Source organism: Oncorhynchus masou, unplaced genomic scaffold, assembly GCF_036934945.1.
Source record: "Oncorhynchus masou masou isolate Uvic2021 unplaced genomic scaffold, UVic_Omas_1.1 unplaced_scaffold_1435, whole genome shotgun sequence".
Classification (NCBI taxonomy): Eukaryota; Metazoa; Chordata; class Actinopteri; order Salmoniformes; family Salmonidae; genus Oncorhynchus; species Oncorhynchus masou.
This window is the reverse complement of record NW_027004313.1, coordinates 116038-143372: the sequence shown is the minus strand read 5'-3', so window position 1 is coordinate 143372 and position 27335 is coordinate 116038. Positions and strand designations below refer to the sequence as shown.

The following is a 27335-nucleotide window of genomic DNA, read 5'->3' as shown; positions in this document are numbered from 1 at the left end:
TCACTTGTTGACCAACTACAGGAATACTGACCTCAGAGTCTCCAGTTTACAGTGGGGATTCCCCAGTCCAGCAGAGAGCAGCTTAAGTCCTGAATCCTTCAGGTCATTGTTACTCAGGACCAGCTCTCTCAAGTGTGAGGGGTTTGACTCCAGAGCTGATACCAGAGAAGCACAGCCTTCCTCTGTGACTCCACAGCCTGACAGCCTGCAAAGAGTCAAATCATATTAAAATAACACTGCTATTCTTTGGAGGTGAAAATAGTGGCAGTATATTTAATCAACGTATTCAGATATACCGTGGGGCAAAAAGTATTTAGTCAGCCACCAATTGTGCAATTTCTCCCACTTAAAAAGATGAGAGAGGCCTGTAATTTTCACCATAGGTACACTTCAACTATGACAGACAAAATGAGAAAAAATCCAGAAAATCACATTTTAGGATTTTTAATGAATTTATTTGCAAATTATGGTGGAAAATAAGTATTTGGTCAACAACAAAAGTTTATCTCAATACTTTGTTCTGTACCCTTTGTTGGCAGTGACAGAGGTCAAACGTTTTCTGTAAGTCTTCACAAGGTTTTCACACACTGTTGCTGGTATTTTGGCCCATTCCTCCATGCAGATCTCCTCTAGAGTAGTGATGTTTTGGGGCTGTTGCTGGGCAACACGGACTTTCAACTCCCTCCAAAGATTTTCTATGGGGTTGAGATCTGGAGACTGGCTAGGCCACTCCAGGACCTTGAAATTGTTCTTACGAAGCCACTCCTTCGTTGCCCGGGTGGTTGTGTATCATTGTCATGCTGAAAGACCCAGCCACGTTTCATCTTCAATGCCCTTGCTGATGGAAGGAGGTTTTCACTCAAAATCTCACGATACATGGCCCCATTCATTCTTTCCTTTACACGGATCAGTCGTCCTGGTCCCTTTGCAGAAAAACAGCTCCAGAGCATGATGTTTCCACCCCCATGCTTCACAGTAGGTATGGTGTTCTTTGGATGCAACTCAGCATTCTTTGTCCTCCAAACATGACGAGTTGAGTTTTTACCAAAAATGTATATTTTGGTTTCATCTGACCATATGACATTCTCCCAATCTTCTTCTGGATCATCCTCATGCTCTCTAGCAAATTTCAGACGGGCCTGGACATGTACTGGCTTAGGCAGGGGGACATGTCTGACACTGCAGGATTTGAGTCCCTGGCGGCGTAGTGTGTTACTGATGGTAGGCTTTGTTACTTTGGTCCCAGCTCTCTGCAGGTCATTTACTAGGTCCCCCTGTGTGGTTCTGGGATTTTTGCTCAATGTCCTTGTGATCATTTTGACCCCGCGGGGTGAGATCTTGCGTGGAGCCCCAGATCAAGGGAGATTATCAGTGGTCTTGTATGTCTTCCATTTCCTATTAATTGCTCTCACAGTTGATTTCTTCAAACCAAGCTGCTTACCTATTGCAGATTCAGTCTTCCCAGCCTGGTGCAGGTCTACAATTTTGTTTCTGGTGTCCTTTGACAGCTCTTTGGTCTTGGCCATAGTGGAGTTTGGAGTGTGACTGTTTGAGGTTGTGGACAGGTGTCTTTTATACTGATAACAAGTTCGAACAGGTGCCATTAATACGGGTAATGAGTGGAGGACAGAGGAGCCTCTTAAAGAAGATTTTACAGGTCTGTGAGAGCAAGAAATCTTGCTTGTTTGTAGGTGACCAAATACTTATTTTCCACCATAATTTGCAAATAAATTCATAAAAAATCCTACAATGTGATTTTCTGGATTTTTTTCTCATTTGTTTCTGTCATAGTTGAAGTGTACCTATGAGGAAACTTACAGGCCTCTCTCATATTTCTAAGTGGGAGAACTTGCACAATTGGTGGCTGACTAAATACTTTTTTGCCCCACTGTATCAGTGTATCACTGAAACCTTCCATATCTATTCGTAAATTAATGTATCATCATTAAAAATGACAAATTATCAAAGTATTGCCTGCAGATAGAAACATGTACAGTACAAATATTTGAGTAGACTGACCAGACCAGTTTAAAAAGCATCATCAGTCAGAAGACAGACAGTGAGGTATCAGATTTAGATTGCATTGAGTATACAGTCCACACCATATTTTATTTTGACAGTGAAGCTAACATTTTAAATGTGGCTCTATATGCCAACATTTTGGATTTGAAATCAAATGTTTCATATGAGGTGACAGTATCTAATGTCACCTTTTATTTGAGGATATTTTAATATATATCTGTTTCACCATTTAGAAAAATAAAAGCAATTTATGTATCTAGTCCCCCCATTTGAAGAAGTCATAAGTATTCTGACCACTTCACTTATAGTGCATTAAAGTAGTCAAAACTTTAGTATTTGGTTGTAAACTCATTGGTTGCATTTGTAGTTTGTTTTGGTTGTGTTTTGGGTTGTGTTTTGCCCAGAGAGTAGATAACATGTTTCTGAACAATAATAAATGAATCCCGACGATGCAATTATTAAGAAAAATCATGAACGAGTCATGCATAATAATTAGTGAGAAAGTTACAGAAGCTACAACAAAATATGCTAACCTCTCACCATTACCAATAACAGAGGCTACAACAAAACATGCTAACCTCTCACCATTACCAAGAACAGAGGCTACAACAAAACATGCTAACCTCTCACCATTACCAATAACAGAGACTACAACAAAACATGCTAACCTCTCACCATTACCAATAACAGAGGCTACAACAAAACATGTTAACATCTCACCATTACCAATAACAGAGACTACAACACAAAATGCTAACCTCTCCCTATTACCAATAACAGAGGGGGTATGATCTTTGTACCTCTGTAACTTTCTCATTCATCATTATTCACGATTCATCATGATTATTCATAATCGTGGTAGCATCCACATGAATGTAGAAGTGTTCAGAAACATATTCTATTCTTACAGACAATACAAGTGAAGTGACTCCAAAATGACAGGACATAATTCACAATTCAGTTTCTATTAGGAAAAACATGATCCAAAACACAACTAAAACTAACTGCAAATTCATTCAACAAGTTTGTAGAATCACAAGATTGATGTAATCACTGCAGGCATAGAATATGGGACCCAATACTAATCTTATGACTACTTTAGTGCACTATAGGTGAATATGTTTTCAAGTGGGAGAACTAGATACATAAAGTGCTTTCCTTTCTTAACAGTAACACAGCTATGTATGAAAATAGCCTCAAATTAAATTAAAGGTGACTTTACTAATATGAAACATTATATCTCAAATCCAAAATGCTGGAGCAGCAAATGTAAAACTGTAAGCTTCACTGTCCAAACACATATGATGTGGACTATGTGTGTCTGGTAAACACATGTGGATCTGGTGAACAGTTGTCACTTGTTGACCAACTACAGGAATACTGACCTCAGAGTCTCCAGTTTACAGTGGGGATTCCCCAGTCCAGCAGAGAGCAGCTTCAGTCCTGAATCCTTCAGGTCATTGTTACTCAGGACCAGCTCTCTCAAGTGTGAGGGGTTTGACTCCAGAGCTGATACCAGAGAAGCACAGCCTTCCTCTGTGAATCCACAGCCTGACAGCCTGCAAAGAGTCAAATCATATTAAAATCACACTGATATTCTTTGGTGGTGAAAATAGTGGCAGTATATTTTTTCAACATATTTAGATATATCAGTGTCCTGAAACCTTCATATCTATTTGTAAATTAATGTATCATCCTTAAAAATGACAAATTATCAAAGTTTTGATTGGAGATAGAAACATGTATAGTACAAATATTTGAGTAGACTGTCCAGACCAGTAAAAAGCAATATCAGTCAGAAGACAGACAAAGAGGAATCAGATTTAGATTGTATTGAGTATACAGTCCACACTATATCTATTTTGACAGTGAAGTATCAGATTTAGATTGTATTGAGTATACAGTCCACACTATATCTATTTTGACAGTGAATTATCAGATTTAGATTGTATTGAGTATACAGTCCACACCATATCTATTCTGACAGTGAAGCTAACATTTTAAAAAGGCTTCAGAATAATAGTAGAGAGAATGATTTATTTCAGCACATTTCCAGAGTGTCAAAAGTTTACATACACTCAATTAGTGTTTGATAGCATTGCCTTTAAATTGTTTAACTTGGGTCAAATGTTTTGGGTAGCCTTACACAAGCTTCCCACAATAAGACGGGTGAATTTTGGCCCATTCCTCCTGACAGAGCTGGAGTAACTGAGTCAGGTTAGTAGGCCACCTTGCTCACACACACTTTTTCAGTTCTGTCCACAAATGTTCTATAGGATTGTGGTCAGGGCTTTGTGATGGCCACTCCAAAACCTTGACTTTGTTGTCCTTAAGCCATTTTACCACAACTTTGGAAGTAATATTCAGGTCATTATCCATTTGGACGACCCATTTGTGACCAATCTTTAACTTCCTGACTGATGTCTTGAGATGTTGCTTGAATATATCCACATAATTTTCCCTCCTCATGATGCCAACTATTTTGTGAAGTGCACCAGTCCCTCCTGCAGCAAAGCACCCCCACAACATGATGCTGCCACCCCAGGGCTTCACGGTTGGGATGGTGTTATTCGGCTTGCAAGCCTCACCCTCTCACCATTACCAATAACAGAGGCCAGAACAAAACATACTAACCACTCACCATTACCAATAACAGAGGCCAGAACAAAACATACTAACCTCTCACCATTACCAATAACAGAGGCTACAACAAAACATGCTAACCTCTCACCATTACCAATAACAGAGACTACAACAAAACATGCTAACCTCTCACCATTACCAATAACAGAGGCTACAACAAAAAATGCTAACCTCTCACCATTACCAATAACAGAGACTACAACAAAACATGCTAACCTCTCACCATCACCAATAACAGAGGCGACAACATAACATGCTAACCTCTCACCATTACCAATAACAGAGGCTACAACAAAAAATGCTAACCTCTCACCATTACCAATAACAGAGACTACAACAAAACATGCTAACCTCTCACCATCACCAATAACAGAGGCTACAACAAAACATACTAACCTCTCACCATTACCAATAACAGAGGCTACAACAAAACATGCTAACCTCTCACCATTACCAATAACAGAGACTACAACAAAACATGATAACCTCTCACCATTACCAATAACAGAGGCTACAACAAAACATGCTAACCTCTCACCATTACCAATAACAGAGACTACAACAAAACATGATAACCTCTCACCATTACCAATAACAGAGACTACAACAAAACATGCTAACCTCTCAACCTTTACCAATAACAGAGGCTACAACAAAACATGCTAACCTCTCACCATTACCAATAACAGAGACTACAACAAAACATGATAACCTCTCACCATTACCAATAACAGAGGCTACAACAAAACATGCTAACCTCTCACCATTACCAATAACAGAGACTACAACAAAACATGCTAACCTCTCACCATTACCAATAACAGAGACTACAACAAAACATGATAACCTCTCACCATTACCAATAACAGAGGCTACAACAAAACATACTAACCTCTCACCATTACCAATAACAGAGGCTACAACAAAACATGCTAACCTCTCACCATTACCAATAACAGAGACTACAACAAAACATGATAACCTCTCACCATTACCAATAACAGAGGGGGTCTGATCTTTTTGCCTCTGCAACTTTCTCATTTGTCATAATTTACGATTCATTCATGATTATTCATGATAATGGTAACATCTACATGGATGTAGAAGTGTTCAGAAACATCTTCTATTCTTACTGACAATACAAGTGAAGTGACTCCAAAATGACAGGACACTATTCACCATTCAGTTTCTATTTGGAAAAACATCATCTAAAATACAACCAAGACAAACTGCAAATGCATTCAACAAGTTAGTAGAATTACAAGCTTGATGTAATCACTGCAGGCAAGGAATATAGGACCAAATACAAAACTTATGAATACGTTAATACAATATGAGTGAATATGTCAGAGTAATTATGACTTTTCAAATGGGAGAACTACATACATAAAGTGCTTTCATATCTGATAATACTGACCTCAGAGTCTCCAGTTTACAGTGGGGATTCTCCAGTCCAGCATAGAGCAGTTTCACTCCTGAATCCTTCAGGTCATTGTTACTCAGGTCCAGCTCTCTCAGGTGTGAGGGGTTTGACTCCAGAGCTGAGACCAGAGAAGCACAGCCTTCCTCTGTGACTCCACAGCCTGACAGCCTGACAAAGAGATCATCATGACTTCACAAACACACTGTTAATTTAACACCAGTAGTGTAGAAGGACAATGACATATGCATTTGGTTTATTGTCCCAAACAGCATATCGTTTAATCTTTCATCTCCTAGAATTGTATGGTCATATTACTAAACTAACCTGAAAATCAATGCATTTATTCAATATGTTTTTCAATGTAATATTATACACATATTATAATACATATTTTCTCTTAACTGACTATTTCTTCCTGATGATTAGTTCTTATATGTCATTTTATTTACTCACAGAACAGCTCTGGAGGCTTTGACCACTGGCAGCAGCCTCAGAAGACCTTCCTCTGATCTGGAGTATTTCTTCAGGTCAAACACATCCAGCTCCTTTTCTGAAGTCAGCAACACAAAGACCAGAGCTGACCACTGTGCAGGTGACAGGTTGGGTTTTGAGAGACTTCCTGATCTCAGGTATCTTTGGATCTCCTCCACTAGAGAATGGTCATTCAGTTCATTCAGACAGTGGAACAGATTGATGCTCCTCTCTGGAGAGGGATTCTCCCTGATCTTCTCCTTGATGTACTTGACTGTTTCTTCATGGGTCTTTGAGCTGCTTCTTGTCTTTGTCAATAGACCTCGTAAGTGCTTCTGATTGGACTCCAGTGAGAGGCCCAGTAGGAAGCGGAGGAAAAGGTCCAGGTTTCCCGTCTCACTTTGGAAGGCTTTATTCACAGCACTCTTGTAGAAATTAATTGAAGACTCATCTTTTGTTTGCAGTTTGTCCATTAGATTCTCATTGTTGTTGATGAATGAGAGGAACACATATACAGCAGCCAGAAACTCCTGAATGCTCAGATGAACAAAGCAGTACACCTTGTCCTGGTACAGCCCACATTCCTCTTTAAAGAGCTGTGTGCACAATCCTGAGTACACTGAGGATTCATTGACATCAATGCCAGCCTCTTTCAGGTCTTCTTCATAGAAAATCAAATTGCATTTCACAAGCTGCTGAAAAGCCAGTTTTCCCAGTGACAGAATGCTCTCTTTATTCCAGTGTGGATCTGTCTCTTCTTCCCCAAGATACTTTTCATTCTTCTGTTTGGTATGAAACACCACAAGGTGTGTGTACATCTCAGTCAGAGTCTTGGGCATCTCTTCTCTCTTATGTTTCAGCATGTGCTCAAGGACTGTTGCAGAAATCCAACAGAAGACTGGAATGTGGCACATGATGTGGAGGCTCCTTGATGTCTTTATGTGTGAGATGATTCTGCTGGCCAGGTCCTCATCAATGAATCTCTTCCTGAAGTACTCCTCCTTCTGTGGGTCATTGAACCCTCGTACCTCTGTCACCTGGTCAACACACCCTGAAGGGATCTTATGGGCTGCTGAAGGTTGGGTAGTTATCCAGAGGAGAGCAGAGGGAAGCAGATTTCCCTTGATGAGATTTGTCAGCAGAACATCCACTGAGGTTGACTCTGTGACATCACAACAGATCTTGTTCTTCTGGAAGTCTAGGGGCAGTCGGCACTCATCCAGACCATCAAAGATGAACAGAACTTTGTACTTGTTGTAGTTGGAGATTCTTGATTCTTTGGTTTCCATTGAGAAGTGTTTGAGAAGTTCAATGAACGTGTGTTTGTCATCTTTCATCAAATTCAGCTCCCGAAAAGGGAATGAAAATACAAATTGGACATCCTGATTTGCTTTTCCTTCAGCCCAGTCCAGAATGAACTTCTGCACAGAGACTGTTTTTCCAATGCCAGCGACTCCCTTTGTCAGCACAGTTCTGATACGTTTGTCTTGTCCAGTTAAGGGTTTGAAGATGTCGTTACATTTGATTGCAGTCTCTGGTCTTGCTTGTTTCCTGGTTGTTGTCTCAATCTGTCTCAGCTCATGTTCATTATTGACCTCTCCTGTTCCACCCTCTGTGATGTAGGGCTCTGTGTAGATCTTATTGAGAAGTGTTGGGTTTCCTTGTTTAGCGATCCCCTCAAATACACATTGAAACTTCTTCTTTAGATTAGATTTGAGTTCACGTTGGCAAATCACAGCAGGATCATCTGAATCTAGAAATAACACAGAGGATATTAATATTACGTCTGTTTTAATGTCTACAGTATTGTAGGACTGTTATAAAGTTTAAATTATAATCATTTATTATCTTAATTGACTGTATACATCTGTACATGTTTTCATAATGCATGACAGACTGGTTTGACTGATTATATTATTATTGGTATCATTGATGGTATTATTAATGTTCTCTCTCTCTCTCTAAATGAATCAACACAACACATCCCTGCTTCTTGATGAGGTAAAAAGCTGTTGTGTTGTTGGACTTTAAGAATTTGAAATATACTTATTCATGTCACTGAGGGAATTTAGAGGGTCTACAACAGAAGGTAATGGGTATCTATAGTAGGAAGGTATATAGTGGTTGGTCTACACCAGAAGGTAATGGGTATGTGTACGAGGAAGGTATATAGTAGAGGGTCTACACCAGAAGTTAACGTTATAGGAGGAAGGTATATAGTGGAGGGTCTACACCAGAAGGTAATGGTTAACTATACTAGGAAGGTATATAGTAGAGGGTCTACACCAGAAGGTAATGGGTATCTGTAGGAGGAATGTATATTGTTGAGGGTCTACACCACAAGGTAATGGTTTTAGGAGGAAGGTATATAGTGGAGGGTCTACACCAGATGGTAATGGGTATAGGAGGAGGGTATATAGTGGAGGGTCTACACCAGCAGGTAATGGGTATAGTAGGAGGGTATGTAGTGGAGGGTCTACACCAGAAGGTAATAGGTATCTGTATGAGGAAGGTATATAGTGGAGGGTCTACACCAGAAGGTAATGGTTATAGGAGGAAGGTATATAGTGGAGGGTCTACACCAGAAGGTAATGGTTATAGGAGGAAGGTATATAGTGGAGGGTCTACACCAGAAGGTAATGTGTATCTGTAGGAGGAAGGTATATAGTGGAGGGTCTACACCAGAAAGTAATGGTTATCTGTAGGAGGAAGGTAGATAGTGGAGGGTCTACACCAGAAGTTAATGGTTATAGGAGGAAGGTATATAGTGGAGGGTCTACACCAGAAGGTAATGGTTATCTGTAGGAGGAAGGTATATAGTAGAGGGTCTACACCAGAAGGTAATGGGTATCTGTAGGAGGAAGGTATATAGTGGAAGGTCTACACCATGAGTTAATGGTTATAGGAGGAAGGTATATAGTGGAGGGTCTATACTAGAAGGTAATGGTTGTAGGAGGAAGGTATATAGTAGAGGGTCTACACTAGAAGGTAATGGTTGTAGGAGGAAGGTATATAGTAGAGGGTCTACACCAGAAGGTAATGAGTATCTGTAGGAGGAAGGTATATAGTAGAGGGTCTACACCAGAAGTTAATGGGTATCTGTAGGAGGAAGGTATATAGTGGAGGGTCTACACCAGAAGGTAATGGGTATCTGTAGGAGGAAGGTATATAGTGGAGGGTCTACACCAGAAGGTAATGGTTATAGGAGGAAGGTATATAGTGGAGGGTCTACACCAGAAGGTAATGGGTATCTGTATGACGAAGGTATATAGTGGAGGGTCTACACCAGAAGGTAATGGGTATCTGTAGGAGGAAGGTATATAGTAGAGGGTCCACACCAGAAGTTAATGGGTATCTGTAGGAGGAAGGTATATAGTGGAGGGTCTACATTAGAAGTTAATGGGTATCTGTAGGAGGAAGGTATATAGTAGAGGGATGTTTTCATAATGCATTATAGACTGGTGTGACTGACTATATTATTATTGATGATATTATTAATGTTCTCTCTCTCTCTCTCTCTCTCTCTCTCTCTCTCTAAATTAATCAGCACAACACATCACTGCTGCTACTTGATGAGGTCACTAGGGTGTTGTGTTCAGGCTGCTACAATATCATTGAGTTACACAGCTACTTTAGCTGTACTTTAGCTACAGCTTTTAAATGTTATAAAACAGCATTCAACATGAGGCAGACAGATCTTACATTTCTCCAGTATGTCAGCAAGCTCCTTCTGGTTCATTTTCCTCAGGATGTGAAGTGTGATCTTCAGAGCCCCCTCTCTGGCACTGCTCTCCTGCTTCTCATCTTCAGCATCCACCACTTCCTTATCCTGCTTCTGACTCTCAAAGCCTTCTGGGAGTTCTGGACTAAGAATCCTCTTGAACATCTTCAGCTCGTTCTTCACAAATGTCATAATATTCTCTTCAAGCAACTGAAATAAATAAAGTAAATAAGTTAAGCAAGAGAATAAATGCTTTCTCATCAACACATTAATGAATGTTTGACAGATCAACTTTACTTGAGATAAACGAAAACAAATGTACAGAACAGGACCACATACACTCAATATGGAGGCCAGGTCTGTTTGATGACTCTGGGAAGACTGATCGCTGAGAATATCTGACTCTGATCTCTCCTGTTGGTTTCTGTGGACAAAACATGAGATTACATCTCCTCATCCAGGGAGTACACACACACACACACACACACACACACACACACACACACACACACACACACACACACACACACACACACACACACACACACACACACACACACACACATGGAGGGAATGTTGTGTTTGTTTAATATTGTTTTAGGACTATGAAAATGGACAAAAGGATGAGCCTATGGATTATGAAAACAACAACAATAAATGGGAAAATGGGAGAGGAGAAATGACTAGAGACAGTGTTGTTTAACTCACTGACCAGGACCCATGAGTTCTTCTTACCTTTGTTCAGTAGAAAAGTCTCCCTCTCTAAACAGTATAGGTTGTTCCATGACCAGTCACTCTTCATGGACACACAGCTGGGAACAGGGGAGGCTGGTCTCTCCTGCTTGATTGGGCTTCAACACAACAGAGACAAACATTACATCTCTCATCTACTCTGAGCTCAGATTCCAAAACACTTTTCAGAAATGTTTGTAAATAAGCTTTTATTGTTTATAGAAATTATGAACGAGATGTTTTTTTTCACTATCTAATCATGGCATGGGGTCGTTCAATGACAGACATGTATTTGTTCAATGTCTTTCACTTGATTTTTCATTTCAGAGAAAAAAATCATGTTTATTTTGCTAAATGCTATATATCTGCCTCACTCTCAGAGAAATCAGTAGTACTGCTAAGTTTTACACAGTAATAATATATATATCTGCCTCACTCTCAGAGAAATCAGTAGTACTGCTAGGTTTTATACAGTAATAATATATATCTGTCTCACTCTCAGAGAAATCAGAAGTACTGCTAGGTTTTATACAGTAATAATATATATCTGTCTCACTCAGAGGAATCAGTAGTACTGCTAGGTTTTATACAGTCAAATGTTACCGACCGGCTCAATTCATGTAAGTAACATTTGAAATTATGTTTTTTACATTGGATAAAATTAGAGACTCCGAGCTAGAAAATTTTATTTTATTTTTTTATTTTATAATTTCACCTTTATTCAACCAGGTTTGCCAGTTGAGAACAAGTTCTCATTTACAACTGCGACCTGGCCAAGATAAAGCAAAGCAGTGCGACACAAACAACAACACAGACTTACACATGGATAAAACAGACGTACAGTCAATAACACAATAGAAAAGTCTATATACGGTGTGGAAATGGCATGAGGAGGTAAGTTAATAAATTGGCCATAGTAGCAAAGTTATTACAATTTAGCAAATTAAAACTGGAGTGATAGATGTGCAGATGATGATGTGCAAGTAGAAAGACTGGTGTGCTAAAGAGCAGAAAAGTAAATAAAAACAATATGGGGATGAGGTAGGTTGATTGGGTGGGCTATTTACAGATGGGCTGTGTACAGCTGCAGCGATCGGTAAGCTGCTCAGATAGCTGAAGCTTAAAGTTAGTGAGGGAGATATAAGACTCCAACTTCAGTGATTTTTACAATTTGTTCCAGTCATTGGCAGCAGGGAACTGGAAGGAAAAGTAGCCAAAGGAGATGTTGGCTTTGGGGATGACCAGTGAAATATACCTGCTGGAGCGCGTGTTGTTATGGTGACCAGTGAGCTGAGATAAGGCAGAGCTTTACATAGCAAAGCCTTATAGATGACCTGGAGTCAGTGGGTCTGGCGACGAATATGTAGCGAGCCGTTTAGAGCATACAGTTCGCAGTGGTATAAGGGGCTGTGGTGACAAAAAGGATTGCACTGTGATAGACTGCATCCACATTGCTGAGTAGAGTGTTGGAGGCTATTTTGTAAATGACATGGCAGAAGTCAAGGATTGGTAGGATAGTCAGTTTTACGAGGTTATGTTTGGAAGCGTGAGTGAAGGAGGCTTTGTTGCGAAATAGGATGCCGAATCTAGATGTAATGTTTGATTGGAGATGCTTAATATGAGTCTAGAAGGAGAGTTTACAGTCTAGTCAGACACCTATTTGTAGTTGTCCACATATTCTAAGTCAAAAACCATCCAGAGTAGTGATGCTAGGCGTGCGGGTCCAGAGTAGTGATGCTAGGCGGGCGGGCGGGTGCAGGCAGCAATCGGTTGTAAAGCATTTAGTTTTACTGGCGTTTAAGAGCATCCGGTGGCCACAGAAGGAGGTTGTATTGAAGCTCCTCTGGAGGTTAATTAACAGTGTGCAGAGAAGGGCCAGATGGATACAGAATGGTCTCGTCTTCGTAGAGGTGAATCATGGAATTGCCCGCAGCAAGAGCGACATCGTTGATATATACAGAGAAAAGAGTCAGCCCAAGAATTGAACTCTGTGGTACCCCCATAGAGACAGCCAGAAGGTCCGGACAACAGGCTCTCAGATTTGATGGACTGTATTCTGGTGGTGGATGAAGACGGCTGCACAGTACTGTGTTTAATCGATGGTGGTTATGATATCGTTTAGTACCATGAGCATGGCTGAGGTGCACCTCTGAAACCGGATTGCGCAGGTACGGTGGTGTATATCATACACTACTGTTGAGGAGCAATGGGAAAGTAATTCTGCTCTGAACGTTGATTAACTTGTAACCTCACGTTTGAGAAAATGGCCATTGATTGTTTTGGTACCTACTGGAGAGCTCTTCTTTGTCTACAGGGCAGATACTGTTTAAGTCAGATTCATGGTTTGTTTTGCTATAAATTGTTATTTTATGGTTGTAAGTATGAAATGAACTAGAAAATGTTAGATTTTGCAATTCTAAGTAATTAGTACTTTAGTAAGGAATTACACATTATTCAGTACTACTGCAGTTGCTACATAATTCCAATAGATGGCAGCATAAGACCACTAATGACATTTCAGAAGATTAGTTTAGTTTCCTCCCTGGATACACCACCCCTCCCCTCACAGGAAAACTCCTGTGTGCTTCTTCCTGTCCCTTTCCACACTGCTAACACAAGAGGAAGCACTGAAACAGCATTTAACAGATTACTGTGAAGTAATATAATGATGATTCATGTTTATTATTACCTGGTTTTATGCTCATGTTTTGAAATTATACTTCATTAATATAACGGTTATCAATAAGCCTGAACATTAACTCAGACATCTCTGGTTGAGAAAATCATACTTTCATAGTACATTCACTGTAAAATTCATGAACCAGCATCGAGCCACTCTGCCTTCTCTCGCTAGTAGTCAACTCAGCCCCGCAAAAAGCTGGTGTCGTCACTCTGCCTTCTCTCTCTAGTAGTCAACTCAGCCCCGCTAAAAAGCTGGTGTCGTCACTCTGCCTTCTCTCGCTAGTAGTCAACTCAGTCCCGCTAAAAAGCTGGTGTGGTCACTCTGCCTTCTCTCGCTAGTAGTCAACTCAGTCCCGCTAAAATGCTGGTGTCGTCACTCTGCCTTCTCTCGCTAGTAGACAACTCAGTCCCGCTAAAAAGCTGGTGTGGTCACTCTGCCTTCTCTCGCTATTAGACAACTCAGTCCCGCTAAAAAGCTGGTGTCGTCACTCTGCCTTCTCTCGCTAGTAGTCAACTCAGTCCCACTAAAAAGCTGGTGTCGTCACTCTGCCTTCTCTCGCAAATAGTCAACTCAGCCCCGCTAAAAAGCTGGTGTCGTTACTCTGCCTTCTCTCGCTAGTAGTCAACTCAGCCCCGCTAAAAAGCTGGTGTCGTCACTCTGCCTTCTCTCGCTAGTAGTCAACTCAGTCCCGCTAAAAAGCTGGTGTCGTCACTCTGCCTTCTCCAGGGGAAGGTTGAGGTTAATTTACTAACCGGGAGGGTTGAATGATGTAATTTATTGGTGGGCTGGAAGACGCACTGTTGTCTTTTCTATTCAGAGGTTGTTTACTCACAATATCAGATATTAAGATTATATTTTACAATGAATGAATACTAAGGTTGAGGCTCTGACTAGTGATTATTTACCTGGTATTCAATACCTGCTATAATCACTACTATCAGCTCTAATATGAGATAAATAGCTAACTAGTAATGATTGACCGTTGTAGAAAATCATGGTACATATAGTCTGTGATTGCTGCTATTTTATGTTCATCATATTGCTTCTTGTAGCCTAAAGCTGATGCTTCATGGTCCATCATATTGCTGCTTGTTGACTATAACTGATGCTTCATGGTCCATCATATTGCTGCTTGTAGCCTATAACTGATGCTTCATGGTCCATCATATTGCTGCTTGTAGACTATAACTGATGCTTCATGGTCCATCACATTGCTGCTTGTAGACTATAACTGATGCTTCATGGTCCATCATATTGCTGCTTGTAGCCTATAACTGATGCTTCATGGTCCATCATATTGCTGCTTGAAGCCTATAACTGATGCTTCATGGTCTTATACTGCTGTCTATTGGAAATATTTAGCAATTAAAAGGTAATAATTTCATGAACAGACATTGGTGAGGCAGCTGCGAAATAAAGTGTATTTTTCTTGTTAATTCCTTAGATCAGTCTCAAACCTGTCTCACCCCACCCATCTCACGGCAATTGCTAGACTTTCACATTGAAGTTACTAGGTCACACAGTTCAAACCGCATTTGAAAAATAAAACTAATGTGTCTTGTTTATCAAGTGTTGTATTTACATAATACATAATATTATTACTCAAATAGTTTCTAAAAGTGTCCTCCTACCTGTGGCCTGTGTGGGTACTACATATCTCTTTCACGACACCTAGGCTCATAATCTGAAGCAGCACCTGCGTCAGATCTACAAATCAGTGAGCTAGACCTTTCCATTTGGTTTGCAACTCAGTGAACCTGCACAGCATTCACTCAATTTGATGCCTTCAAATGAAGATTTCGATACATATCAAATTACCCAGCAGCCATTTAGAAAAAACGACAAGAAGTCAAAAAAAGTATTATGTTATTTCGTAATAAAAAATGTCTTCTGGCTTTTTAAATCGGCCGCATCTTGAAAAAGAGGACAGGGATATGTATATTGTTTAGGTTGTATACCTTTTCTGAAAATAAATATGGTTAACCATGACCAGAAAAATCTTAAAGTTTAGCACTGTGGGTCACCACAACGTGTACTTCAGCATACAGGGTTGGCGCTCATAAAATAGCAGTAATCAGCTTAGTAATGAACCCAAGGTAAACGTAGGTGTGATTGACACAATAGTGAAGCTGCCATTGTGAAACAGAACAATGAGCTGGGAATAGAACGTTCAGAAGGTGAGATGATTCCACGCTGCTCAATAGAACTAATAGGAGCTGGCAGGGTGAAAAATGACCTAAAATAAGGCCTGTTTTTTCACGATGACTTCATGACTAGGGGAATAAGGTCATGTTATGAAACTTGGCTCTATGGTAGATTCAATGAACTAGTTTCTATCAGAAAGAAATGTTAAAAATGGAATTTGTCCAGCCTACTTGAGGCCCTCCCGAAAATAATATAAAAAAGTTTGGTCCATGGACACAGAGGGGTTAAACACGGAAGTTACAGTCCATCTAGTGAAGAGAGGAGAACCGGACAGAGGTTGCCAGCATCAATCAACGAGAGAGGGAGGATAGGATAACTAGTATGCTGCTTATAACATTATTGGCACGGGACTTGATGCCAACGAAGCCAAAGATATTTAGAGTTGTTAAACAGGTGTGAAGAGTGTGTTGATATAACGGTAATAATGTCCAAATTATGTTTGTATCATCAATCACAATTGGTTAAAAAAATATGCATTACATTATATTCGGCAAAAATTAAGAGTAGGCAAAGTGGTATTGTCATGTTAAAATTCTATCAAATGTCTTACATTGCATCGAGTACAGTCAGGGTGCCGCGGAACCCCTGCAGTACCTCCACAGACCCCGGATTGAGAACCCCTGCAGTACCTCCACAGACCCCGGATTGAGAACCCCTGCAGTACCTCCGCAGACCCCGGATTGAGAACCCCTGATTTAGCAGATGCTCTTATCCAAGCTCATAATACAGTCAAATATACAAGATAGGAGCATTATATTCCAGCTAAACAATGGATTTATAGCGTTTTGAAAAAATAAATATATATATATATATATACATATAAAATCTAAAATCTATTAATAAAAAATCTGAGAACAGTAATATTGAAGCAACCATTTCTGATTTAAAAAAAACAAATGTGAACATTTTGGAAACTCACAATAATGATATCAAAAATTGTCATCTCACCTCTTAGCTTTGGTGTCATGTTCCCCAGAGAGACTCATTTTAGAGGCAGGGCCCCCCTCCCCTCTCTCCCCAGAGAGACTCATTTTAGAGGCAGGGTCCCCCTCCTCTCTCTCCCCAGAGACACTCATTTTTGAGCACTGGCCCCTAAACAGAGATCCAACATGTTTGTTGTGGTTAACACAGTAATTATTGAATGTCAATTGTTTTCATTTATTAATTATCTCTTATAAAACATTTACTAACAGACATAGAAACAGTCAGGTGATTTAATGCATCACATGAACATGTAGTTGTGACATTTCATCTCCATGGTAACAGTCTGTAATAATAATAAGTCACTGTTTGTTAAGGTAGTTCTAGACAGTACAACAACAATAATAACAATAATAATAATAATAATAAGTCACTGTTTGTTAAGGTAGTTATAGACAGTACAGCAACAATAATAATAATAATAATAATAATAATAAGTCACTGTTTGTTAAGGTAGTTATAGACAGTACAGCAACAATAATAGCAATAATAATAAGTCACTGTTTGTTAAGGTAGTTATAGACAGTACATCAACATTACTAATAATAATAATAATAATTCACTGTTTGTTAAGGTAGTTATAGACAGTACAGCAACAATAACAATAATAATAATAATAAGTCACTGTTTGTTCAGGTAGTTCTAGACAGTACAGCAACAATAATAATAATAACAATAATAATAATAATAATAATAAGTCACTGTTTGTTAAGGTAGTTCTAGACATTACAGCAACAATAACAATAATAATAATAATAATAACAATAATAATAAGTCACTGTTTGTTAAGGTAGTTATAGACAGTACAACAACAACAACAACAACAACAACAATAATAATAATAGTAATAATAATAACAATAATAAGTCACTGTTTGTTAAGGTAGTTATAGACAGTACAGCAACAATAATAACAATAATAATAATAATAATAATAATAATAATAATAAGTCACTGTTTGTTAAGGTAGTTCTAGACAGTACAGCAACAATAATAATAATAATAATAAGTAACTGTTTGTTAAGGTAGTTATAGACAGTACAACAACAATAACAATAATAAAAATTATAATAATAAGTCACTGTTTGTTAAGGTAGTTATAGACAGTACAACAACAATAACAATAATAATAATTATAATAATAAGTCACTGTTTGTTAAGGTAGTTATAGACAGTACAGCAACAATAACAATAATAATAATAAGTCACTGTTTGTTAAGGTAGTTATAGACAGTACAACAACAATAACAATAATAATAATTATAATAATAAGTCACTGTTTGTTAAGGTAGTTATAGACAGTACAGCAACACAAGGCCATGTCTCACAATTATTTTAATTCATTAAAAGTAGGCTATTTATTGTCTTTCAATCTGTTATTTTCTAAATGTATCTGAGAATATAGACAGAAGGGCTAAAACTGGAGTGATTGATCTGAGGGAAAATTATTGATCCATTCAGAAATGTTTCATATGTAAAGTAGACTAGGTTATAATGTATAGTAGTGGGTTGTTATTGATATGTAGATGTTATATTATGTAAAGTAGACTAGGTTATAATGTATAGTAGTGGTTTGTCAGTGACATGTTATATTGTGTAAAGTAGACTAGGTTATAATGTATAGTAGTGGGTTGTTAGTGATATGTATATGTTATATTATGTAAAGTAGACTAGGCTATAATGTATAGTAGTGGGTTGTTAGTGATATGTAGATGTTATATTATGTAAAGTAGACTAGGTTATAATGTATAGTAGTGTGTTGTTAGTGATATGTAGTTGTTATATTATGTAAAGTAGACTAGGTTATAATGTATAGTAGTGGGTTGTTAGTGATATGTTATATTATGTAAAGTAGACTAGGTTATAATGTATACTAGTGGGTTGTTAGTTATATGTAGATGTTATATTATGTAAAGTAGACTAGGATATAATGTATAGTAGTGGCTTGTTAGTGATATGTTATATTATGTAAAGTAGGCTAAGTTATAATGTATAGTAGTGGGTTGTCAGTGATATGTTATATTGTGTAAAGTAGACTAGGTTATAATGTATAGTAGTCGGTTGTTAGTGATATGTTATATTATGTAAAGTAGACTAGGTTATAATGTATAGTAGTGGGTTGTTAGTGATATGTTATATTATGTAAAGTAGACTAGGTTATAATGTATAGTAGTGGGTTGTTAGTGATATGTAGATGTTATATTATGTAAAGTAGACTAGGTTATAATGTATAGTAGTGGGTTGTTAGTGATATGTATATGTTTTATTATGTAAAGTAGACTAGGTTATAATGTATAATAGTGGGTTGTTAATTATGTGTAGATGTTTTATTATGTAAAGTAGACTTGGTTATAATGTATAATAGTGGGTTGTTAGTGATGTGTAGATGTTATATTATGTAAAGTAGACTTGGTTATAATGTATAGTAGTGGGTTGTTAGTGATATGTAGATGTTATATTATGTAAAGTAGACTATGTTATAATGTATAGTAGTGGGTTGTTAGTGATATGTAGATGTTATATTATGTAAAGTAGACTAGGTTATAATGTATAGTAGTGGGTTGTTAGTGATATGTAGATGTTATATTATGTAAAGTAGACTAGGTTATAATGTATAGTAGTGGGTTGTTAGTGATATGTAGATGTTATATTATGTAAAGTAGACTAGGTTATAATGTATAGTAGTGGGTTGTTAGTGATATGTATATGTTTTATTATGTAAAGTAGACTAGGTTATAATGTATAATAGTGGGTTGTTAATTATGTGTAGATGTTTTATTATGTAAAGTAGACTTGGTTATAATGTATAATAGTGGGTTGTTAGTGATGTGTAGATGTTATATTATGTAAAGTAGACTTGGTTATAATGTATAGTAGTGGGTTGTTAGTGATATGTAGATGTTATATTATGTAAAGTAGACTATGTTATAATGTATAGTAGTGGGTTGTTAGTGATATGTAGATGTTATATTATGTAAAGTAGACTTGGTTATAATGTATAGTAGTGGGTTGTTAGTGATATGTAGATGTTATATTATGTAAAGTAGACTATGTTATAATGTATAGTAGTGGGTTGTTAGTGATATGTAGATGTTATATTATGTAAAGTAGACTAGGTTATAATGTATAGTAGTGGGTTGTTAGTGATATGTAGATGTTATATTATGTAAAGTAGACTAGGTTATAATGTATAGTAGTGGGTTGTTAGTGATATGTAGATGTTATATTATGTAAAGTAGACTAGGTTATAATGTATAGTAGTGGGTTGTTAGTGATATGTTATATTATGTAAAGTAGACTAGGTTATAATGTATACTAGTGGTTTGTTAGTTATATGTAGATGTTATATTATGTAAAGTAGACTAGGTTATAATGTATAATAGTAGTTTGTTAGTGATATGCAGATCAAGGTCTATCCCTCGGCTACAGCCTACATATCATAGATGACCAGCCTAAACCTGTTCAGATCAGTTCACATAATGTTATAGTCCTACCAGTAGCAGGACAGAGAATGTAGTGTATATAACCTACATATCATAGATGACCAGTCTAAACCTGTTCAGATCAGTTCACATAATGTTATAGTCCTACCAGTAGCAGGACAGAGAATGTACTGTATATAACCTACATATCATAGATGACCAGTCTAAACCTGTTCAGATCAGTTCACAGAGACCATCAGGTTTGTCAGCATGATAAGTGATCATAACTCCAACCTACTCTGACTATTGAATGTCTGACATCAACTAACCTTATAATAGTGTGTAGAAAGCCAAGACCAACGAGAGTTTGCCCATCTTTCCTAGGTCTCAACACATTTATCTGACTTCTAATGTACTGAGAAATATGTGCCACAGTTTCAACAGCCATTTTATAAATGCGTAGGCTACCAACATACTTTTAATTTCATATGAGGAAATCACATAACTTACAGTCACTGGTGCAGATGCCTGTTTTCTTACAGATGAAGTAGCTTTCATAGACAACTCATTCAACCAGCCTAAACAACAGTAAATACAAGATGTCAAATCGTCAAAGGAGAACACATGAAAGACAGGTATTTTGCTACAGATGTAGGATCTTAATTTGAGACAGTTTACGACAGCAGAAAAATTATGTGGATTATAATGAACATTTTAAAGTGGAAAGTGGAAATGACAAACTTCAGAAGCCTTTTAAAACATCAAATACACTGCAAGTTTTAGTTTTCCTGCAACAGGGTGATCAAATTCAGATCCTACATCTGTACAGAGATGATGTCTTTATATGAAAAATGAAGTTTGAGTTATTAGCAATGAAGTTGCAACTGTCAGCTGCTGTAAACCTCTGTGATTGGATGTTATAGACCCCAATCTGAACAGTTTCTTCCCCGTGGTTATAGCCTTTAGCTCTATGCTCAGTCTACCTAGTTCAATATATTGTTGTACGTAAACTTTGTGCAAACTCCACCGCCTGTATTCTGTCTCTTAATGTTTTCTTTCACTAGCAGCACCATGTCACCATGTTAAATAATGTGTTCAGATGTAGGATCTTTCCAACTCTGAGGACATGTCATTGTGATGTCATTAGTTACATTTCAACCTGTTGATGAAGGCAACTAGAAGGCTGAACCCAGGAGACAACTCTAAATCAACACTTACTCATATTATCCTAACATCCTTTCACTCCTATTATTGTGTCTCTTTGTTCAACGAATGTGGGGCAGCCTGTGCTGTTAATATAGTTGAAAACAGCGGGCAGGGAGGTCAACACCCTACAGGCAGCCTGTGCTGTTAATATAGTTGAAAACAGCGGGCAGGGAGGTCAACACCCTACAGGCAGCCTGTGCTGTTAATATAGTTGAAGACAGCAGACAGGGAGATCAACACCCTACAGGCAGCCTGTGCTGTTAATATAGTTGAAAACAGCGGGCAGGGAGGTCAACACCCTACAGGCAGCCTGTGCTGTTAATATAGTTGAAGACAGCAGGCAGGGAGATCAACACCCTACAGGCAACCTGTGCTGTTAATATAGTTGAAAACAGCGGGCAGGGAGGTCAACACCCTACGTATTGCACCAATAGGGTTAACCCACGTGGTGGAAATTGTTACCTGGCTCACACAAAAGCATGTCTCAGACACCCCTTCTGACACCAATGTAGCAAACAGCGGGGCAGGGAAGTGAACCCAGGTTGCATGTGTTAAAGGTGAACACACTACACATCACACCATTGGCATCAATTGGGTAACTTGGTTGGAATTGTGACGTGGCTCATATAGTGAGTATCACTACACTATAGTGGAACTATGAAACAATTACATTATCATATACTAACATTACACCATACATTTAATGTATCTACTGTTAGGTGTGTTTTACTTCCATTCACTATACTAACATTACACCATACATTTAATGTATCTACTGTGAGGAGTGTTATACTTCACTATACTAACATTACACCAGACATTTAATTTATCTACTGTTAGGAGTGTTTTACTGTCATTCACTATACTAACATTACACCAGACATTTAATTTATCTACTGTTAGGAGTGTTTTACTTCACTATACTAACATTACACCAGACATTTAATGTATCTACTGTTAGGAGTGTTTTACTGTCATTCACTATACTAACATTACACCATACATTGAATGTCTCTACACACTTTACAATAATCCCTGGCAGGATTCTCACCTTCTAGCCTGAATTCACAACCAGAACATGTCAAGACATTGAGATATTTTCTGTTCTGTTCTGTATATTCTGATGGATGAGGCCTGAGCTGGAATGTGAAGCTAACTGAACCTGGCTATTTTTAGAAAACCAGTATATCTAGCTAGTATCATAGTTTACCCCTCAGGCTACAATCAGGTTTCAGCATCAGGCAGGTATCAACATGCCGAGTCGTAGGCAACAACCTGGGTTGTGTTCATTAGTTTACTCCACAGCCAACAGTTTTAAATGGCACTAATGAATACACACAACCTGTTTTGAGGAAGTGTAAGTTGTTGTTAGTCTTTCCACAATATTTATTTGTCTCTTTCACACAAAATACCTCCCTGAGTGAAAAGCATTAACAGTAGATTAGAAAGAAAAAATGTTTGTTTGTTGCTTGTTGTTTTTTAAGCCAGTTTTGAGAAGACAAGTCTATAGACCTATGATACAGTAGGAGATCACCCTGGTCTATAGACCTATGATACAGTAGTAGATCACCCTGGTCTATAGACCTATGATACAGTAGGAGATCACCCTGGTCTATAGACCTATGATACAGTAGGAGATCACCCTGGTCTATTGACCTATGATACAGTAGGAGATCACCCTGGTCTATAGACCTATGATACAGTAGGAGATCACCCTGGTCTATTGACCTATGATACAGTAGGAGATCACCCTGGTCTATAGACCTATGATACAGTACAATCTTAGAGTAAAGGGTTCCAAACAGGTCCTCTGGCTGTCCCCGTAGGAGAACGCTTTTGGGTTCCAGGTAGAATTCTCCTGGCTTCTATGTAGAACCCTCTGTGGAAAGGGTTCTTCATGGAATCCAAAAGGTTTCTACCAAGTACCAAAAAGGGTTCTGCAAAGGGTTATCCTATGGGGACAGCCAAAGAACCCTTTTAGATTCTAGATAGTGTAGGAGTGATCACCTTGGGGCACACAGATGGGCACAGAACAAATTTACCCCACACATCTAATTTGTATCTAAAACATTTTAAGGAGAGTAGGACTATTGTAACACTGTCCACCAGAAATATCATCAACTATATGAATACACATAACAATATCATCAAGTATATGAATACACATAACAATATCATCAACTATATGAATACACATAACAATATCATAAACTATATGAATACACAACAATATCATCAACTATATGAATACACATAACAATATCATAAACTATATGAATACACATAACAATATCATCAACTATATGAAAACACATAAGAATATCATCAACTATATGAACACACATAACAATATCATCAACTATCTGAATACACATAACAATATCATCAACTATATGAATACACATAACAATATCATCAACTATATGAATACACATAACAATATCATCAACTATATGAATACACATAACAATATCATCAACTATATGAATACACATAACAATATCATCAACTATATGAATACACATAACAATATCATCAACTATATGAATACACATAACAATGTAATCAACTATATGAATACACATAACAATATCATCAACTATATGAATACAAATAACAATATCATCAACTATATGAATACACATAACAATATCATCAACTATATGAATAAACAACAATATCATCAACTATATGAATACATATAACAATATCATCAACTATATGAATACATATAACAATATCATCAACTATATGAACACACATAACAATATCATCAACTATATGAACACACATAACAATATTATCAACTATATGAATACACATAACAATATCATCAACTATATGAATACACAGAACAATCGTCGTCTTACCTTTTATCTCTCAATAGAAACAGAGTCTGGATGATCATCAGGTCGTCAAAAGTTAGTTTCATTTGCTCTGCTCATTTACATATCAGGTTCTGCCTGTTCTCTCTCCCTCTCTCTTTATAGCTCTTACAATGTGTCTTGGCATACATTCTACAACTGTCTGGAACTCTATTCTTCTGTCTCTCTCCATTACTTTCTCTGTGTCGTCTGTTGCTGTCTCTGTGTCTTGTCTGGTGTCTCTCTCCATCATATCCTATTCTGTTGTTGTCTCTGTGTCTTGTCTGTGTCTCACTCCATCATATCGGCCTGCTACAATACAACATTCACAACATGACAACACAACTACATAACACCATTAAATACAGTTGGAATGTAGTTAGAACTCAAACTGTTTCCATCAAACAGAAAAACAACAATACATCTGGATCAACACATTTAGATTTCTAGATGCTGCACTTTGCTGTTTCATTACCCAGACAGCTGTTTAAGGTCATACCCAGGCAGAGTGTAGTATCATTACTTAGGGGTCATAGGTCAGACCAAGGCAGAGTGCAGTATCAGTACTTAGGGGTCATAGGTCATACCAAGGCAGAGTGCAGTATCAATACTTAGGGGTCATAGGTCATACCAAGGCAGAGTGTAGTATCAGTACTTAGGGGTCATAGGTCAGATCAGTGGTCATGGCTGATATGCATGGACAAAAAAACAAACTTTAAAGCCATTTTTCTCAGATTCACTGTTTGTGTAGATGCTGTTTGTCTTTGTAGGACAGTAGTTCAGGTGGCTGTTTGTGTAGATGCTGTTTGTCTTTGTAGGGCAGTAGTTCAGGTGGCTGTTTGTGTAGATGCTGTTTGTCTTTGTAGGACAGCAGTTCAGGTGGCTGTTTGTCTTTGTAGGACAGTAGTTCAGGTGGCTGTTTGTCTTTGTAGGACAGTAGTTCAGGTGGCTGTTTGTCTTTGTAGGACAGTAGTTCAGGTGGCTGTTTGTCTTTGTAGGACAGTAGTTCAGGTGGCTGTTTGTGTACATGCTGTTTGTCTTTGTAGGGCAGTAGTTCAGGTGGCTGTTTGTCTTTGTAGGACAGTAGTTCAGGTGGCTGTTTGTCTTTGTAGGACAGTAGTTCAGGTGGCTGTTTGTCTTTGTAGGACAGTAGTTCAGGTGGCTGTTTGTGTACATGCTGTTTGTCTTTGTAGGGCAGTAGTTCAGGTGGCTGTTTGTGTAGATGCTGTTTGTCTTTGTAGGACAGCAGTTCAGGTGGCTGTTTGTCTCTGTAGGACAGTAGTTTAGGTGGCTGTTTGTCTCTGTAGGACAGCAGTTCAGGTGGCTGTTTGTCTCTGTAGGACAGTAGTTCAGGTGGCTGTTTGTGTAGATGCTGTTTGTCTTTGTAGGACAGTAGTTCGGGTGGCTGTTTGTGTAGATGCTGTTTGTCTTTGTAGAACAGTAGTTCAGGTGGCTGTTTGTGTAGATGCTGTTTGTCTTTGTAGGACAGTAGTTCAGGTGGCTGTTTGTGTAGATGATGTTTGTCTTTGTAGGACATTAGTTCAGGTGGCTGTTTGTGAAGATGCTGTTTGTCTTTGTAGGACAGTAGTTCAGGTGGCTGTTTGTGAAGATGCTGTTTGTCTTTGTAGGACAGTAGTTCAGGTGGCTGTTTGTGTAGATGCTGTTTGTCTCTGTAGGACAGTAGTTCAGGTGGCTGTTTGTCTTTGTAGGACAGTAGTTCAGGTGGCTGTTTGTGTAGATGCTGTTTGTCTTTGTAGGACAGTAGTTCAGGTGGCTGTTTGTGTAGATGCTGTTTGTCTTTGTAGGACAGTAGTTCAGGTGGCTGTTTGTCTCTGTAGGACAGTAGTTCAGGTGGCTGTTTGTGTAGATGTTGTTTGTCTCTGTAGGACAGTAGTTCAGGTGGCTGTTTGTGTAGATGCTGTTTGTCTTTGTAGGACAGTAGTTCAGGTGGCTGTTTGTCTCTGTAGGACAGTAGTTCAGGTGGCTGTTTGTGTAGATGCTGTTTGTCTCTGTAGGACAGTAGTTCAGGTGGCTGTTTGTCTCTGTAGGACAGTAGTTCAGGTGGCTGTTTGTGTAGATGCTGTTTGTCTCTGTAGGACAGTAGTTCAGGTGGCTGTTTGTCTTTGTAGGACAGTAGTTCAGGTGGCTGTTTGTGTAGATGCTGTTTGTCTTTGTAGGACAGAAGTTCAGGTGGCTGTTTGTCTTTGTAGGACAGTAGTTCAGGTTGCTGTTTGTCTTTGTAGGACAGTAGTTCAGGTGGCTGTTTGTCTCTGTAGGACAGTAGTTCAGGTGGCTGTTTGTCTCTGTAGGACAGTAGTTCAGGTGGCTGTTTGTGTAGATGCTGTTTGTCTCTGTAGGACAGTAGTTCAGGTGGCTGTTTGTGTAGATGCTGTTTGTCTTTGTAGGACAGTAGTTCAGGTGGCTGTTTGTGTAGATGCTGTTTGTCTTTGTAGGACAGTAGTTCAGGTGGCTGTTTGTCTTTGTTGGACAGTTGTTCAGGTGGCTGTTTGTCTTTGTAGGACAGTAGTTCAGGTGGCTGTTTGTGTAGATGCTGTTTGTCTTTGTAGGACAGTAGTTCAGGTGGCTGATTGTCTTTGTAGGACATTAGTTCAGGTGGCTGTTTTGTGTAGATGCTGTTTGTCTTTGTAGGACAGTAGTTCAGGTGGCTGTTTGTGTAGATGCTGTTTGTCTTTGTAGGACAGTAGTTCAGGTGGCTGTTTGTCTTTTTAGGACAGTAGTTCAGGTGGCTGTTTGTGTAGATGCTGTTTGTCTTTGTAGGACAGTAGTTCAGGTGGCTGTTTGTGTAGATGCTGTTTGTCTTTGTAGGACAGTAGTTCAGGTGGCTATTTGTATTTGTAGGACAGTAGTTCAGGTGGCTGTTTGTCTTTGTAGGACAGTAGTTCAGGTGGCTGTTTGTCTTTGTAGGACAGTAGTTCAGGTGGCTGTTTGTCTCTGTAGGACAG

The 27335-nt window shown here is 38.4% G+C and overlaps 1 protein-coding gene across 3 annotated transcripts; it reads right to left on the bottom strand.

Annotated features, from left to right (window-relative positions):
* On the bottom strand, window positions 1-24531 carry LOC135530835 (NLR family CARD domain-containing protein 3-like). 3 transcript variants are annotated; one of them, XM_064959006.1, is made up of 11 exons: window positions 24379-24531; window positions 20813-20880; window positions 16849-16992; window positions 16451-16564; window positions 11016-11131; window positions 10620-10704; window positions 10262-10490; window positions 6542-8312; window positions 6083-6256; window positions 3408-3581; window positions 1-205 (listed from the first exon to the last, which is right to left on the bottom strand). In XM_064959006.1, the coding sequence occupies exons 5-11, from the start codon at window positions 11063-11065 to the stop codon at window positions 16-18; spliced, it is 2673 nt and encodes an 890-aa protein (XP_064815078.1). In that variant the 5' UTR covers window positions 11066-11131; window positions 16451-16564; window positions 16849-16992; window positions 20813-20880; window positions 24379-24531; the 3' UTR covers window positions 1-15. The 3 variants fall into 3 exon arrangements, with proteins under 3 accessions (XP_064815078.1, XP_064815080.1, XP_064815081.1); XM_064959008.1 differs by lacking the exon at window positions 16451-16564; XM_064959009.1 differs by lacking the exon at window positions 20813-20880.
* Between the last annotated feature and the right edge of the window lie 2804 nt (window positions 24532-27335).